Below are 18,523 nucleotides of genomic sequence, written 5' to 3'. Positions count from 1 at the left end.
TCATCGCCTTCCTTCCATCATCTTATTACTCTTAGGTGGCATTATTTATTCTTTATTTTATTACTTATCCTATTTTTTATTTTTCTTTTCTTGGGTTTTACTTTTTTAATACATTACTACACTTAGTTGTCTATTCTATTATTATTTGACTAGTTCTTTTATTTGTACAGTTAATTTCATATTTGCTACCTGTTTGTCTTTTCTGTTTTATTCCTTTTAACAGCACTTTTCACCACCCTGCGAGCAAACGATAGGAATGATGGGCGAAGGTTGTCGTCACTCATCATTAAGGCGATGCTCTCTAAATCTACTTTTAGCTTTACTTCCGTTTCCAAAGCACTGCATGTGCGGGACAATAGGCCACAAGGTGGGCCACGGTCCGGCCCACGCCTGGTACGCAGTAGCACGGGGGGTCCTCCTTGAGCTTAAACCTGTGAAGGTACTCAGAGAACCCCCCGTGCCCCGTGAAGAGCTGGGCCAAGACCACGTTCACTCCGACCTTGTGGAGCACGCGATAAGACTGCGTAGCATTCAGGAAAAATATCCTCGTTACCGAAGCCGTCTCTCCTTCCACATACCTCCTATTCCATTCGTCGAGCGTTTCCATTCTAAGCTGCCGCTTGACGAATGAGATGGGGCATTCCTCATATACAGGTTTGCATTTACTCTTCAGGGTCGCGTCCTTAGCCAACTGGTCCGCCCTCTCATTACCCTCCGCTCCTGCGTGCGCTTTCATCCAAAAGATACTTACATCCTTTTCTCTCTCTCGCGCTTTCTTAACATTTTCTTTCACTCTTAACACTAGGGGGTGTCAGGTCTTGCGACAGTCTGAAGGGCGGATCGCGAGTCGCTTAGTATGGCGCATTTCTGCGCTGACCCGCTGGCCGCGTACCTCGTTCCTTTCGCTAAAGCCAGCAGCTCTGCCTGGTACACGGTACAGAAGCCGCCCAACTTGAGTTTTTTACTGTACTTCTGTGCGACGCCCTGCATGACACAGAACGCCGCACCCACCTTGTCTTCTATGCGGCTGCAGTCGGTATAAATTACCTGATCAGCAGCCGCGGTGGCAAGTTGAGCAGCCTCACACCACCTACCTTCAGGCAGGAGAACTCCACACCGATTTGCTCAGACGGGTGTGGTAGCTTCAAGAAGCTTGCCGGCAACTCCAGTTCCCGGTCCCCTACCACATGCCGAGAGAAACCTCGCTTTATTTCAAATAAACGGGCTGCTTCTTGAACCGCAGGTCCAGAGGAAGCAGCCCGGTAAGGATGAGGGCCGAGTGCAGGGACGCGGTCCTGTGGGTCCTCACAGTTTTTTGCGCGAAGCCCCGCTGGATCGCGTCCAACTGCCTGTGTACCACCAGCGCACGATGACGGTTGGTTAGTACTTACCCATTACCCGGGTAAGTTGCACAAACAATTGGTAGATTGATTTGTATTATGAGGTGTCTATCGAGAGATAGATTAAAGACCATATTGAGATGATGATAGTTATGGCGGGTCTGCAGAGGCGAGTGTGGAGGACCCTTCCGGATCAGTGATCCGGCCGTGTTTGACGATAGTCTAGGACGACGGGCCTAATTTACACGGGAGCCGTGCCCGGGTTTCTGGGACTCCTAGGTGGATCTGGGTGTTTCGCTATCAGCGTTACTCTGTAGTGATGTGAAATGGTAGACATCAGTAGCTGGAGCGTAGTTGGCAGCGGGCGTGCCCATCCTGTGGGGACCATGCCCCGTTTGGTGACTCCCGGGAGCGTTTCGTGTGTCAGTGCGGGTTCAGTTACATGTGTTTACATGTGTTGCGTCTCGATTTCTCGGTATACATCAACGTGCCTTTGTCGCCATATTGATTTTCTATGTGAACCTAAAGTTGAAATGCGAAGCAGATTGATTTAGATTACACTATTTATGACAGTAGTCTTAGTGTAGTGTGTTATACAGTGTAATATGTATGGCGGCGACAACATCACTGATGGCCTCCAAATTTAAATCGGCGTTCAAATTTAAATTATTATATATTTGAAACCAAGAACGATGTTACATAAAAGTATTGTGGCTGTAGTAACCAACAGTAATATGGAGTGTGAATGCTACAAAGTAAGTATAAGATTTATAGCTATATACAGCATGTACAAATATGTATATATTTTTTTTTTCATATCAATATTAAGTGTTAACATAATCATCAACATATAAGTCTAAGTAAATGCCCATCTAGGGATTATAAGTAGTCAGCGACCCATGAGTGTTGCCAGTGAAAATTTACGGCAAAGAAATGTAGTCGATTACTCTGCACCTCATTGGCAAGGGCATAGACGTTTAACGAAACATGAAGAGAGCTAAGCCCTCTACGAGAATCTTATTTCTCTTCAAGATCAAATCAGATCTAAGAAAATTCGTAGTTGTACCAATATAGTGAAGTGGCAGTGAGTAGGTCAAATAATGCGCACAAAAATAGATAGCCGCTAAGACCTTAAGGAGCTGCAGTGTGAACTCCGGACCGACAAAATTATTCATTCATAGGCCATTCGCCCATAAGATAAACAGAAGGCCGACGTTTTAGTAATTTTAAAACGCTGAATCTTGCATTTAGCCATAAAATAAGAAAACAGCTCGCATAGCACATGTCTCGATTTGAGTTAAGAAAAAGGCTTTATGCTCGTGTTAGATATCGTGGCCGTCTGTTTGGATGAGATTTTAACTAATAATAATGTCATTTATAATTCGCATTTTTTTATTTCCTCAAATGCCTCAATGCCAAATAAATCAATTGTAAAAAAAGAGATCAATTGTTGAAAACGATTGACAAAGAGGTCAATTCAAAGCCTGAATTAGACCTTAAATTAGACGTTACTTTGTAAGCAAATACGATATAGGTATCACTAAACTATTTTTTTAGAACGTGTAAATCTAACTGTTTTTTATATCTCTAGGCCTATTTTACGTGCATGAAATTAATGAAGCATATAATTCCAACACCTTCATTATAATTTTTTTATAATCATGTAAACAATTTAATAAACACTTTTCCCGTTATTCTATCCATTTTAAGCTACGCAATGAGTTTCTTTACTTTTTTATGATCGTAAATAATTTATTAAGATGGCAATGATTTTACAATACAAACGTGAAAAAGATTTCAAGATAAGGCAAATACTTTTACCTAGTGTATTTTTCTTAGTCACATTCGGGAAATTTTTGAAAAAAAAACTATGCCTTTGATATATCTGTTGAAATTATTGACACCGACCTCAAAAGAGCTGTACATCCATCCATTTAAAATTTTTACACTTGTTTTTAATCATTCTGTATATATAATAGTCAAAATATGAGATTAGTGTTTTTAGGAATATAGTAAATGCAGTCGATTAATATTAGCTACTTTATATCTTACTTTATAAGTAAAATTTTGTACAAAATAGCCCTAATTACCAACACCAAATGTACGAGAGTCACACAATCGATTTAAAATAAATGAATCGTCACTATAAATTTTCCTTTTATATTTGCTAAACAACATATCTAAAATAAAAAAATATTTTTTTTTCTACAATTTATCTGCTTGCTTATTTTGAGTTATCGCTATTTGTTTTATCCAATATCTGTTACTACAACGATCACCAAGGCATCAGACAAAGTTTTGTTAACTCCACATACATATTTTTTTAATACAGACCTATTACAGATCATATTTAAACTTCGCCGTATCAATTTACACTTCGGTCGCTTGCCAACTAAACTATATTCAGATATTTGATGGTCTGTAACAGTTTAATATAAGATAATACTAACTAATAAACTCAAAACTTGAAATGTCGTTAACTCAATTCATTTCATGATAGTTGGATGGGATTATTGGACTATTCGTTTCGAACTATTAGTTAGCTGTAATCGTACAATAAAGAAAATTCTCAATAATAGCACAGATAAGTACAAAAATTTATAGTTGACGAAATGTGCTCTGTTATCTTTGAAACATAAACTGGTCGTTTGACTACATTTTGCTACTTCATTGTATATATTTTTAATTCATGATTATATACTTTTGTATAGTAAATTAAAACATTTTTTCATTTCTTAAAAAAGCATTGCACCTATAATGTAGACAATAACTAAAATTACACACGAAGCGATCAAAAATGGGTGTTGTTTACATTTCGCTAGTTCTGTCCGTGTTACATTTATTTCTTATAACTGACTGTTCACGTGTTACTGTTTATCAAGGAGATACATTACCCCACCATGGACGCTGTGAGCCAATAACTATACCCCTTTGTCAACATATAAGATATAATCAAACTATATTTCCTAATATATTGAACCATGCTAAACAACTAGACGCCAGCCAAGAAGTGTTACAGTTCACATCATTAATAAAAGTTAATTGTTCTCCAGATCTTAAGTTCTTCCTGTGTTCAGTATATGCTCCTGTGTGTACAATTTTGGAGAAGCCTATTCCTCCATGCCGTCATTTATGTGAATCAGCAAAAAATAATTGCGACAAACTTATGATTTATTATGGATTTCAATGGCCGGAACATTTAGAGTGTTCGAAATTTCCAAGTGCCGGTAAAAATATTATTTGTGTTGGTGATAATAATGGAACCCAAGAGTCTCGTAAACCCATGGAACCGAAGCTTTCGAAAGTTGATTTTAAAGCAAACATCGACCGAGACCCCACAAAACAACATGGTGCTAGAAATATTGGATTTGTCTGTCCTGTTCAATTTAAAATACCAACCAACTTGGATTTGGAGTATTCTTTGAAAGTTGGTGATAAAGTAGAACATGACTGTGGTGCACCGTGCAATGGTATATTCTTCAGCCAAGATGAGAAGAACTTTGCTAGACTGTGGATTGGCATATGGGCAACTTTATGTGCAGTCAGTTGCTTATTTACAGTTTTGACTTTTCTCATAGACACTGACCGTTTTCGCTATCCTGAACGACCAATTATATTTCTTTCCGTTTGTTACCTAATGGTTGCTACTGCCTATGTCATGGGATGGAGTGCAGGTGATTCTGTGAGTTGCCAAGGTCCAATCCCGCCTACCATAAGTGGCACAAGGTTACCAAACATATCAGTAATTACACAAGGCACTAAACATGAACCATGTACAATACTTTTCATGATAGTGTACTTTTTTAGCATGGCTTCAAGTATTTGGTGGGTCATATTGACACTTACATGGTTTTTAGCCGCGGGTTTGAAATGGGGTCATGAGGCTATAGAAGCAAATTCACAATATTTTCATTTGGCAGCTTGGGCTGTTCCAGCCATAAAAACCATATGTATTTTAGCCATGGGAAAAATTGATGGTAAGTTCAATCTTTATAATGTTTTTAACTATGTAAGGTCTCTTTTTATGTAATTTTGCATTTCTTGTTTGCTTGTTTAGGAAGCCCATTTATATACAGTCTCCAATACTCAAAGCTCATTACATTTGTTCCACTGACATATAACATTTATATCATTACAGCCTGACATACCTTAACTCTTCTCATGCATGTATCAGTGATTTATTATTATGCTTTTTAAGTAAATTAACTCATTGTTTTGGATTTATTCAATCTTAGAAAATTATGGAAACTATCCTAATTAATGTGCTTTTCTGTAGAACATATCCACTGCATAAACAAAAACAACACATGTGAAGTAGCTACTGTAAGAGAATACAAATTTGCTCTGGTTATAAGAGGTAATTTAAATTTCTGAGCTGAACACTTGTGACTCAATTGTTTAAATACAAATGCAGCTGGGTTTTTTCTGGGTGTATTAAGGTTATCACAACATATGGATGTTAATATTAATTTAATACAACTTTTAATGTTGTTTAAATAGTGATTCTAGTAAATGCATTAATTTAAAACATAATATTGGTCAATATTTTATAATTACAATAATAGGAAATTATTCTTTTACAGGAGATATATTATCTGGAGTGTGCTATGTGGGGCTATGGGATGCTGATGCTCTTCAAGTGTTTGTATTAGCTCCTCTTTGTGCCTACCTTGTTTTGGGAACAATATTTCTGTTGGCTGGATTTGTTTCCTTGTTTAGAATAAGAACTGTGATGAAACATGATGGCACTAAAACTGATAAGTTGGAAAAATTAATGATTAGAATTGGGGTATTTGGTGTTCTTTACACTGTTCCTGCACTTATTGTTATAGCTTGTTTATTTTATGAACAAGTACATTTTAGCAGTTGGATGATTACTTGGCATAAAGACTTATGCTCAACTCCAATTTATTCAATTCCATGTCCTTTTACTCACCAAGAAGTAGAAAGACCTAAATTTGAAATGTTTATGATTAAGTATCTCATGACTATGATTGTTGGTATAACTTCAAGTTTTTGGATATGGTCCAATAAGACATTAGTTTCTTGGCATCAATTTTTTGATAAAATAAGAGGTAGAAGAGTTGAAGCATATGTATGACTTGCAATCATTTTATGTGTCTACACATTTTAAAGTTATTTTTATATATTACTAGTTCTTGTAAGAATATTAAATAATTTATATTACAAAAATTACTTTTCAGAAACATGATATCAAATAGTACAATTGTTAAAAAAAATCATATCTTGTTTGAATTTGAAGTAAGCTTTTAACTGAAAATGAATCTGAAAAAAAAAATTGATGTTACAATTTTATTTTTTAAAATGAACTGTATGTCTACATAGTAAAGATTATATAATTCAATCAGTAATTTTATCTGAAACAATAAGCTTACAACAAAAGGAGTAACTGTTTTACTATACAAAGAACATTTTGTAGGGTAAATTAAATAGTAAATCTTATTGATAAGTAATTACATATAATTAGTTGTTTTCAATCTTCTTTTTTTATTCCATAGAAATATTTTTAAAGAAAATTAAAACCAAGTTTTTTAAAAGATTACAAAACATGGATTTAATTATTGTAAGGCTGATAATGTAAATACAATCTATTTTTTGCTACACTCCTATCTTTAAGAATACTGTGAATAAGTAATTTTAAGAAATGAAAATATTGAATCTCATTACTATGACTATTAATAAAATTCAATGACATTATAATAAAAAAAACAATGAAATAATAGTTTTAAATTTAAATCTGTATAATAAAATATTTTTATAATTATTATATGCCCTTCATTCTTTTCCACACATTTATTTATACCAAAATAGGAAATAAAAGACGTGTTTGGAATAAAAACTTATATTTATTTTAAAATAAGATTACATAATTAACTTCTTCATTACTTTTCTCACTCTCACATTCTCTTCAAATAAACTTTTCAATTTATAACTATTCATACTTTATGCTCTAGTATATTTTCCCCAAATATGAAGCATGAAAACAGATGCAATGAACAGGAGAGACATAACTAACACAGGCACTGGACCTCTGAAACAGTATTAGTAATTGTTAAATATTTTTTCAAATTATAAGGAGTAACAATTATAGCTAACAGTTCATATTATTCAATAACTACCCCTGGCAGTTATTAAATAATGTAAAATCTGAAAAATATGCCCATGGAAAAAAGTGCTTTATAATTATACTCAATCTTTATCATATACATAAAAATTGTGGACCATCAAAATGATGTTAACTATCCATCAAACAACAAATCATAAAGCCAGAGCAATCACCTATAAATTGTTAACCCTGTAGACTTGTGTTATGTTGTATTTAAAAATTCCAGTCTCCAGGATGACCCTAGTATTAATTTACATTCTTTCACATCTCCATCATCTTCAAGGAATTAATCTAAATGTCAGTACAGTAATTTCTGACAGCACATTTTTCATTTTATTCACACACATTGAAATCGTAAAATAACCCTTTTTTATTATTCATTTGTTGAATAGGATATGAAAACAAAATATATTCAAAAAAAAAAATTAAGCGGTCACTTACACTTTTACACCGGGAGAATCATCTGTGTAGAATCGCCACATTCCCCCAGAACCAGCTCCAGTGGTACGATTTCTGGCTGCTGTTGTTGTGGTTGTTGATTTTCGCTGTCGTACTGTACCACCACTAGAAGATCGTGGGGCCGCAGAAACTTTGCTAGGTGACCGTCCACCAGACCCAACAGATGTTGAACTAGGAGAGGCAGGCTAGATTTAAAAATTATTAAATTTTATTCAATACAAACTAGAATAATAAATTTAATTTAATGTACTAGTCGTTATATTCACCATTTTATATTATAAATTTTTGATCTGCTTAACAGTATTCTATAACAGGAACGAAACTTTCACGAACACCAAGTTATACTAGTAATCGTGTTGGACAAATCAGTTTAGTTGGCTATGCAACGCGTACAATCACTTGACACGTTGTCATACAATGTTGTCAGTCTCTTCATATAAATGTATAATTATTATTAATGTACAGAGATGCTACATTAGTAGTGATATGGTAATAAGCCTAATAAATGAGTTTAATATCACAACATGTTATCATTTTTAGATATAAGATGGTATTTCTAAATAATATAAAATTATTATTTATTTTCTATTTCAGAACTGTAGTGGCAGAAAACTGGAACAAGAAAATAGACGATAAAAAAAATACAGTCACTTGTTAAATAATGCGCTATAACCTTAAACTACCATAATTATCTTCGGAAACCTAATATGTACTATACAGAATCTTAGTTTTATAATGAAATACAATATTTTTTTATATACATAATAATACAATTATCTTACTAATGAAACTTATTTTCTAGTTTTATCTACAAGATAAGCCGTCGTTGCTTGTTGTGTAAGAAATTGTGTTAAATTTCTTTAATGTACTATGAATTTAAGGCTTACCTCGTTAACTCGAAAATATTCTATTATTAAAGTGTCAAAAACCTGTATAATGAATACGAATAAATGTTACTTTCGGTATATACAAGGAGATGAAAAGATTGATATTTCTTTCAAGTTTAAAGTAGAGAACTCCTTACGACAATTTAATTTTAGCCGTCGACATAATGAAAATATACAATCATTAATCAGTCGTATAGAAACAAACGTTCAAAAATATTTAACCAAGAAGAAAGGGAAAAAAGACAAAGCAAATGTCGATAATAACAAAATAAAAATTGCTTTATTGGATAGAAACGATCAAGAAATATCAGGTGACCATACGTGTATGGATCTTTTCACAATGAACGGACCACTTAAATTAGAAATTCTTAATAATTTCTATGAAGTTGTTTTTAATGCACCATGTATTTTAAACATTACTTTACCGAAGAGTTTACTAGTTGGATTTCCAGTTTATCCTGAAAATTTTAAAACTATCTACACTTTACCGAAACATTCAAGTTTTAAATGGTTTAAGGGTCACTGCTTTAATGATAAAGGAAATGGGATTAGTGACATTCATATTAAATGGATGTTAGTTGGCAATAATTATTCTTATGTCCCAAACACTGAAGATGTTGGAATGAAATTGAAATTAGAATGTATTCCAGGTAATGTATTCATATTTCAAAATTTATTTGTTTTCAGATTTAAATCATTATATGTTGATGCTCCACAAATATTAAAATGTTAATTCAGTTATCAATATTAAATCTGATTATTAAAACCTTTTCTTAACAATATAAAAATATTAATACTTTAAGCATCACATCGTAATATTTTTATAAATGAAATGATTGATCTGTAAAACAAAAAATTATGTATTTTAACTTTAGATAGTGAAAATAAGGAACATAGCAGTTTTGTTACATCTGCATGGAGCCTAAAAGTTGATTTTGTTAAAATATGTAAATTATACACCCACAAGTTTGGCATAACAAGTGAAATAAGTTTTTTATATAAAAAATTGCAGTACAATGTTGATATTGTTAATGTATAATTACATGTTGGTGTGTACATAAGGTATGTATAGAAATTCATAGAATTTTTGTATAATGATTTACAGGTAATGGCACCTCAATTGGACCTGCTGTAGAATATATATCCGACTCTGTTGTAGAAGCTGGACCTGGTCTGTGCCCGTTTGAAACAAGACATTTGTTTACTTCTTCAAGGCTAAAATATTCCAGGTGTAGTTTTGATATTCAGTTTTGTAAAGTTATGATATAGTTATAATATTTATGTTAAATGCTCTCTATAAACATGTAACAAATATCTAATTTTATTTCTTAATTCAAATGCATCTATTAGAGTTTCAAAGGTTCAATACAATAAAATAAATTATGTTTAGGTCTAATTAATGGAATAAATAAAAAAAATAAGTGATAACTTGCATATTACATCTTCAATACAACTGGTCCCTGTCCACAATACTTGTTTAGACATGCAAAGGGATGCAATACAAAATTATCACTTTTTTATATAAAACTATTGATTAACACTACTACTCACACAACTACTAAGTTTAGTTTGAAAGTTAGCAATTCAAATTATCATATTACTTCATATACTTTGGTCAACTTTTAAGAATATGATAGAAATGTCACATGGAATCAACCAGAACTGGCCTTATTTTATAGAGTCTATGAGAAAAAGTCTGGGAACCTCTGGTTTATACCAACAAATGAAATTTTTTTAATGCCTTTTAGACAGGAAGTATTTTAGACCTGTTTTGGTAAGATTAGGTGTGCATTTTATGTCATATCTGATTATCTAAAGTATAGAAGTTGGATGCAGGGTGTGGTATTTAGGTCTACCATGTTTCTATTAAATTGTGAAATGAGAAAAATGGAGCAATGAGTTTTTATGTGTTGTATATAACATTCTTTTAAAATGCATAGACACTATACCTTATGGTGATTAAATAGTATATTATTCATAAGCAATATAAGTATTCTTATGTTTTTAGTTTCCGTTGCGTTTCCTACAATATTTTGGCGGATTTATATTGCGACTCGGACTTTACCAGAAATGTACTCCATCCCTATTGCCCGCCATATGCCTTAAAAATAGACTACAGAAAGCAACTTATTTTAAAAGAACTCCAAGGTAAATATTGCTTACTCTTAAAATTAAAAATTGGGCTCTTTCTGACTATGTTATATACTACATATATTTGTTTTAAAAGACAAATTGATATTTACTGCCCATTGTATAAGTACTTGAAACATTCATGAGTTGTGTGTAATATTTGTCATACATGTACATATTTTGTCTTTGGTCAATCAGGATATAATGCTGATATATATTGTCTTCAAGAAGTTGATAGCAAGATATTTCACGGTAATTTATTGCAATGTTTGGAGATGGAAGGCCTGCAAGGAACATTTTACAAAAAAGGAAAATCAGTCTCAGAAGGATTGGCTTGTTTTTATCGGAAATCTAGATTCAAGTAAAAAACATTATTTGCAATTTAAGATGCTTATTATAATAATACCAAGCTTTCTGTCGTTTTAATTTGGCATACAACCTATAAAGAAACAATCTCTATAATATTTTAAAATATTTTTTTCAATTAATGCAGGATGTTAGAGGAAGACAAAATATTACTAGCAGAAGCTGTGAAAACAAAAGATTGTTTAAAATCAATATGGGATGCAATAAAAAATAATAAACAATTGGTAGAGCGATTACTTGACAGGTCAACTGCAGCTAGCGCTACTGTTTTACAATCCATAGACAATGTCAATGAAATAGTTATTGTTGGTAATACTCATTTGTATTTTCACCCTGATGCTGATCACATAAGACTTCTACAAGGGGGTATAGTGATAAACTGGCTTAAAGAAATATATGATAACTTATTAAAAAAGGTACATCATAACATACATGCATAGAACAAATATATATATATAAATAAATATATTAAAGTTGTATTTAACAAAGCAAAATGAAAAATCTAATTTTCAGTATCCTGGAAAAAGAATCTCTCTGATTCTGTGTGGTGATTTTAACAGCACACCATCATGTGGAATTTACCAATTGTACACAACTGGTAAAGCACCAAATGACCTTCCAGATTGGCAATCAAGTAAGGTAACATTAAAGTATTTAATTCTGAAATACTCTGAGTAATCATATAATAGCAATCAATCTTCTTTACAGAACCTAGTGAAGCAGTTTCTAACTTGAGTCTGTCTCAAGAGTTTTCTCTTGGCAGTGCTTGTGGAACCCCACCTTTTACAAATTTTACAGTTGGATTTGCAGACTGTTTGGATTATATATTTTATGACAAAAGTAATCTTGAGGTTGAACAGGTACATTATATAGTTTATATTGTTTTATTTCTACAAAACAGATGAAACTTTAATATGATACTTACAAAAAAAAATTAAATTAAAAACAGGATACTTTTTTTTTGAGTAATAAGCATTCCATGAATATAACATTTTTAAATGGTAAAGAGTTTCGTATGACATCTCATTTACGTTTTTTTGAGTATTATATATCTCAACACTTTTTTTAACAGGTAATACCTTTCCCTTCGATAGAAGAATTACAAGCTCATACAGCACTCCCTAGCATAGTGTTTCCATCAGATCATATAGCAATTATTTCAGATTTGCGATTTACTTAGAGAATTCAAAAAAATGTACTGTCTATTTGTCGATCATGAAGTTGATGCAATATTTGTATTTAATTAAAACTGTCAAAATAGTGGTATAGATCAAATTTTAATATAATTCTTTATTGGTCACGTTTGTTTTCTTTGGTAAAAGTTTAGTACTTTAAGTTACATAATAAAAATAAAAATATTAGGTTTTAGAGCATAATTATCCTGTAACATTAAAGGTTTATTTAAAAATTTTACTTTTCAAAAAGAAATTATTATTTTTACAACGAAAGTGCTTGTTTCATTAAGAGTTGTCAAATTGAATTTTATGTCTTGTAAATAATTTTAAATAAAGCTAACCTTTGGTGAAACTATTACTTTGTTGTCAACATTAAAATTTATTTTGACTACGTCATGGACGCCTTTAATAAGGCATAGAGGAACTATACGGGCGCAAAATGAGGTAATCAAATAGGCCAGTCTATGGGAGTTTAACGAATCAGAACTGGCCAATTAATGTAACCTCTTCTGGATATCAATTTGCTATAAATTTGCTTGGGTAAATGTTCTCAATAAGGCAAAAAAGACTTCCTTCTGCTGGAATTTTTTTTATAATTGATAAACTGAAACCAGAAATCAAAATAATTTATAATTAATCAGTGAACATCAATATTTAATGGTCAGTTTATGAATTTTTAAAAAGTTATTTGTAATTACAGCCGCGTGTCGACATAGACGTGTAACCATCTAAAAGGGGTATTTTAGTATAAAAACTGTAAATAAATTAACACTCTTATTTATTACAAAACTTATTATACGTTTTTGTATAACGGCGAACTCAACGCCGAAAGCATTCTCTGCCAATTGCCAGCAACAGCTCTCGATCATTCGCTTTAAATGCGCAACGATTCCTGATCATCCTAATATCGAGGGGAGCGCGTTCCAGAAAAAAATAGCTTGTACTGAAAAGGAGGAGAGAGTGAATTCTGTATTGTGGGGGGGGGGGGCATCTAAGTAGACGATGGCTTGAGGAGCAGTATTTTTCGTGTGTATTGGCTACGAACTTGAGATGTTAAATAGACAGGTTAAGTGGGAGTGTAGTTAGTACACACAAAAAACGGCGCTGTCGAATAGGCAGCTAAAATAGATGCCTATCCGACAGCGCTGACAGCCGAGAACGGTAGGAATAATGATAAGTAACGGTTGGAATAAAAAAAAAGGTAAGGGAAGGATATGTGGTCGAATTTGCGCAGATTAAAAATGGATAGAATGCAGATATTCAAAAAGCGATTTAGTTTGTCGAGAAGGTCTGCATTCAGATCAAAATAGCACACGTCACCATAGTCAATAATAGGGAGAATAAGTGATTCCACAAGCATTGCCTCAGCTTTGGAAGGAAGAAAGTTTTTAGACGGTATAATGTATAATAAATAATATTCACATTAATCATAATGTAAATGTTATTAATAACAAAATAAAGAAATTCAAGACTGTTACTACTCCAACTGTTATGATATTTGACCTAACATAAGAAGAAATATATTTCTATATAACGTTTTATTTCATAATGAATGACGAACGTTATCTGTATTGTTAAGTATTACCTCTGCTTGCTGTCAAAACTTCGTGCATACATCTGGGCACTTTTAATTACTGGGCTAAGGGACGTTCGAAAAAGTACGCATACTTTTGGCTCGAAAATCTTTTTTACAAATTTGTCAGCCTTTAAACCGATTCGCGAGCACCAAACTGTTTGTTTAGGAATTCGTAGCTGATGTACGTGTTATGCGTTTAAACTTTATGTTGTTAACTTTCCGGAATATTATCAGTGATTTGAAACGACACCTCCCTTTTTATTCCTTTAAATTTTTTTCTTGTCTTACAGTTTCATTTGCGTCACAGTTTTCTATTGACTTGTGGCTTTAATTATACTTGTTTGAGGAAACTTGAACTTATTATTATTAAAGTACTTATACTGGTCATTGTATATCTATCCGCATGTTATAAAATGATTAACGTTTACATATATTTTTTCAGAAATCGGATAAATAAAATAGGATTAATAACATTTAAAAATCAGTAATTCTAAAAATATAAAATGCACACTATTTAAAAAAAAACTGAGCAAAAATAATTTGGAATCTACTAAATATACTAAAGTTAAACAGATTCAGAAAAATAGTAAAGTAGACACACGGTAACTCTTAAATTTTGTAGCATATTGATTTATATTTCCTAAACAAAACCTCGTTAAGTTCACCAACTTCGCCATCTTTTTAAGCTAGAACGTCTGTCACCACTTTTAAATTTTTAATTGTCAATGACACTTGTTGTTTTATAATTGGTTACAGTTGTAAAAGCTTTAAAGGGGTGAATGTATAACTCATTTATCGGGAAAAAGCTTTAAAACTTTTACTACTATTCCTAATGACCTTGTTTATATTGTTCATTCTGAAATATGGTATATTAATTTATATAGGCAATAAACAATAATAAAATTTTATATGTAGCAATCCCAATTTCACTATTTACACTATTTATTATTTTTGCAAACATTGACTTTTGGATTGAATGTACCACACATTGACAGCAAATGAGCTAATCATTAACCCCCTAAAACATTTTACACCAATATTTAATCGACTGTACAGTTATTATTTAGTAACGCTGATATCTAACACTACTAACATCTACATCTAACACTACTCAAACTTAACTTCTTTAAATAAATAAATAAATAAAAATATAAAATTTTACTTTCTCGGCATTCCGTTAATTATGACCGAAAATGTTTAAATTTAAACAACACTTAAGATTTTAAACTTGATTCACTATGATTATGGATTATAAATTTACCACAGTTAATAAAAATAATTATTGTCTGGAAAGTGTTAGGCGCCATCGTAAGAGGGCGTTAATCTAAAATAGCATCTATTTATATACAACTTTCTTAGTGTGTTATCTATAGCTTTTCTGCTTTGTTATTTTCTATTTGTTTAGTAGATTAATCGTTAGACGACGCCAAATAAAAATAATTAATATATATATATATATAAAGCTTTGTCTGCTTCAATATGTATAAAAGATGTGTAAAATATAATTTTAAACTTAAAGCAAAACCTTACTTAATAAATACTTACTGGGGTAAGTCTATTAATTTAAAGACAATGCAAGGAAATTTCCATTGACACATGATTCATGACATTTTTATCATTTGCATATAATTAAGTTTATATTAAAAATTCTTATACATAATGAATTAAGAACGATTTTTAAATAAATATGTCTTTCTTTCAGGTGGCACAAATCAAGTCGGTAAAACAATACATAATACGGGCCCTGTAACGTTTCCCCAAGCGGCACTACTTAAGTTACCGACTAATGTGGTTGATATAAATGCAGCTGAAATGGGAAGATTTTCACCATTACGAGAAAGGGATATTTCAGAGTCGGTTATCAATGTTTTTGGATCTAAAAATTTTCGTGAAATTGATTTTACTCTTCATACTGATCCGCATGTCAATAAATATGATTGTCGAGGAGCAGTAAGTCTGTCATCCTCTATGCAAAGCAATGTGCCCAGTCCGTTTAGTGGACATCACACTCATTTAGAAATGCCTGGGTCACAATGGGGGCAAGGATATAAGTATCTGTCTGATCACCTACATAGTGCTCATTATTTGACATTAAGAAATGAATACAGAGGTAAACTAAGTAACAAAGGTAACTCAACTTTAGAAAATTTCAATTACATTTAATAACATGGCACTAATAAGTAAAGGAATAAGCTTTTTTAAATCTTTTATGTATATTTTATATATTATGGTCAAACTTATCATTTGTTTTTCTTTAACTACAAACAGTAATTAAAATGAGAGGCTTTTGGATTTTTTAAAGTGACAATTAATTCATTATAAATGTTATCTTTATTTAAAAGGTGGTACCAATATTTAGTTTGTCACTTTACAACATACAGATTTGATGAATCTCTACTGGCTTCTTTCTCAATTTGGTGAACTTAAACTAGTCATTGCTTGATGATCCATCATTGACACTAAGAGCTTGTTAATATATTGTCAGTCCAATTACATTTTGCATGGTTCTGGTATACATTATTCTAACTTGTCGATCCTGTTTTAAAAGGCAGTTGGTTGTAAGAAATATTTTAAAATGTTATTCATACTTTTGACATTAATTATAATAGTTTAGACTTTGAAGACTCGTTCAGTCTATGAATAATAAGCACAAACCTCCCTTGAAATTATTTTTTCATAGTTTCAAGTATTTTTAGTATGAGTTTACTAAAGTGTTTAGTATTGTTTAAATATCTTTAAAGTAAACTTAACTAATAATTTGCAACTTTGGTGTTTTTAGAGATATTGGTCTAAACTAAGAGCTGGTATTTCCATAATATATAGCAACCACAACATTTAGTCACTTAGGCTTTATTACAAAATTAATACAGGCCAAATTATAAATAAGTTGAATCTGAATACTTGCTACTATAGTAGCTTTTATACTTAGTATCGCACTAATTTTTTACAGACTGAATAATTGACTCCTGTTAATTTTCAGTTACCTCCCCAGTTATTTTTTTTTCGAAATGTTAAATTAGTAACTTTTTTAGTCCATCACATTTCCTATTTATATTACTTTTATATTTTACATACTATATGAGGCAGAAAGTAAAGAGCAACTAAATCTCAGCAAAATATATATTTCAAGCATGTTCACAAATATTTTTTGAAAAGTTAGAAGCAAATAAAAGCAATGGAGCCTATATTTAAAGAATTTAAGCTGAAAGATATTGCCTTTTGTATATTAACTTTTATTTCAATAAGAGGCTATATCTGAAATTTATTATTTTACCCTTTATATACACTTTGTTTTAGTAAAGTTTAATGTTTTTAAGTATTTTATAAATCACTTTATTTTTGTTTGATTGACTTTTTTTGAGTATGTTTGCATGGATTTGAATATGTTTTAGGGTCAATCACTTATTGAATTATTTGAAAATTATTAAGTTGGACTTTGAAATTACTTATTAACTCTTATGTCATAATTTTCCAAAGCATAGCTGTCACAATTGGATTACGGAAGATGAGTACCGACACACAAAGAGCGATGAGTGCTAAAGACAAATTGAAAAAAGCTGTGAAAGAATATGGTTCTACTGTCCTTGTATTTCATATAACTATTTCATTACTATCTTTGGGGGGCTGTTATGTTCTTGTGTCTAGGTATGTTGTTTGAGCTTAATTCATTCTAATTTCTAACAATTATTACCCAATTATTGTCATTTATTTTATCATTTAACATAATTTATGAACAATAGTCTTGTTATATTACGCATATAACATATTTTAACAAAATATACTTGGAATCAACTAATTCCATCAAACAGTTTATCCATATGGCAAATGATATTTATGATCTTTGGGTTGTGGGAAATGCATTTGTTATTCAGATAATCTTAATAGTCAAACAGCCTGTTTAGATTATTCTAACCTTTTTTGTATGGAAATGTCTTCCAAACTTAACTTTTCCCATAGTTGGATTACTTGTCATGATTTTAAACTATGCTTTTTGTTTCAGTGGGGTTGACATAGTTGAAATATTGAAATATTTTAACATAAATGAAGGCACACTTTCCAAAATTGCGGTATCAAATGCTGGAACCTTTGTAATTGCCTATGGCGTACATAAATTTTTTGCACCATTTAGAATAGGTATTACATTAACTGCTACCCCATTCATTGTAAGATATCTAAGAAAAATTGGCATATTAAAACATCCTTCTGTTTCTGGTGTTGGAAAATAAAATTATAATTTCATGAATACATTTTTATTTAAATTATTAATAAATAGTTCTGTTTTATTCTTACATTGGATATGTTAGTTTGTTCTACAAATGTATTTTGCATGCGAATTAAAACTTTCATTTTAACTTTGTAAAGTACTGATTTGTTCATATTTAATTATGTTTTTATAACTATTGTCAATGTTGATGAATGCTAATAACTTTGAATAAAAAAACAATGCTATCTTTCCTGTTCGT

At 31.5% G+C, this 18,523-nt stretch overlaps 4 protein-coding genes across 5 annotated transcripts; 3 read left to right on the top strand and 1 right to left on the bottom strand.

The window, feature by feature from the left end:
* Positions 1–3,986: 3,986 nt before the first annotated feature.
* On the top strand, positions 3,987–7,160 carry fz (frizzled). Its single transcript, XM_068764753.1, has 2 exons — positions 3,987–5,317; positions 5,924–7,160. Exons 1-2 carry the CDS (start codon positions 4,138–4,140, stop codon positions 6,439–6,441), a joined length of 1,698 nt encoding a protein of 565 aa, XP_068620854.1. The 5' UTR covers positions 3,987–4,137; the 3' UTR covers positions 6,442–7,160.
* Positions 7,161–7,187: 27 nt separating this feature from the next.
* Positions 7,188–8,320, bottom strand: Sec61beta (Sec61 translocon subunit beta). Its single transcript, XM_068764754.1, has 3 exons — positions 8,193–8,320; positions 7,909–8,111; positions 7,188–7,392 (listed from the first exon to the last, which is right to left on the bottom strand). The coding sequence occupies exons 1-3, from the start codon at positions 8,193–8,195 to the stop codon at positions 7,305–7,307; spliced, it is 294 nt and encodes a 97-aa protein (XP_068620855.1). The 5' UTR covers positions 8,196–8,320; the 3' UTR covers positions 7,188–7,304.
* Positions 8,321–8,501: 181 nt separating this feature from the next.
* On the top strand, positions 8,502–12,672 carry LOC137921949 (2',5'-phosphodiesterase 12). The gene is made up of 8 exons (XM_068764752.1): positions 8,502–9,463; positions 9,919–10,042; positions 10,822–10,961; positions 11,142–11,304; positions 11,437–11,725; positions 11,823–11,943; positions 12,018–12,169; positions 12,382–12,672. The coding sequence occupies exons 1-8, from the start codon at positions 8,797–8,799 to the stop codon at positions 12,487–12,489; spliced, it is 1,764 nt and encodes a 587-aa protein (XP_068620853.1). The 5' UTR covers positions 8,502–8,796; the 3' UTR covers positions 12,490–12,672.
* Positions 12,673–15,436: 2,764 nt separating this feature from the next.
* On the top strand, positions 15,437–18,319 carry LOC137922214 (uncharacterized protein C18orf19 homolog A-like). 2 transcript variants are annotated; one of them, XM_068765149.1, is made up of 4 exons: positions 15,437–15,609; positions 15,763–16,170; positions 17,543–17,705; positions 18,061–18,319. In XM_068765149.1, exons 1-4 carry the CDS (start codon positions 15,540–15,542, stop codon positions 18,284–18,286), a joined length of 867 nt encoding a protein of 288 aa, XP_068621250.1. In that variant the 5' UTR covers positions 15,437–15,539; the 3' UTR covers positions 18,287–18,319. The 2 variants fall into 2 exon arrangements, with proteins under 2 accessions (XP_068621250.1, XP_068621249.1); XM_068765148.1 differs by having other exon boundaries at positions 15,763–16,188; positions 18,061–18,316.
* The last annotated feature ends 204 nt before the right edge of the window (positions 18,320–18,523 follow it).

Source organism: Battus philenor, unplaced genomic scaffold, assembly GCF_028537555.1.
Source record: "Battus philenor isolate CCGP_79_NKW_IND1 unplaced genomic scaffold, ilBatPhil1.0.hap1 SCAF_2, whole genome shotgun sequence".
Classification (NCBI taxonomy): domain Eukaryota; kingdom Metazoa; phylum Arthropoda; class Insecta; order Lepidoptera; family Papilionidae; genus Battus; species Battus philenor.
This window is presented reverse-complemented; position numbering and strand designations above follow the sequence as displayed.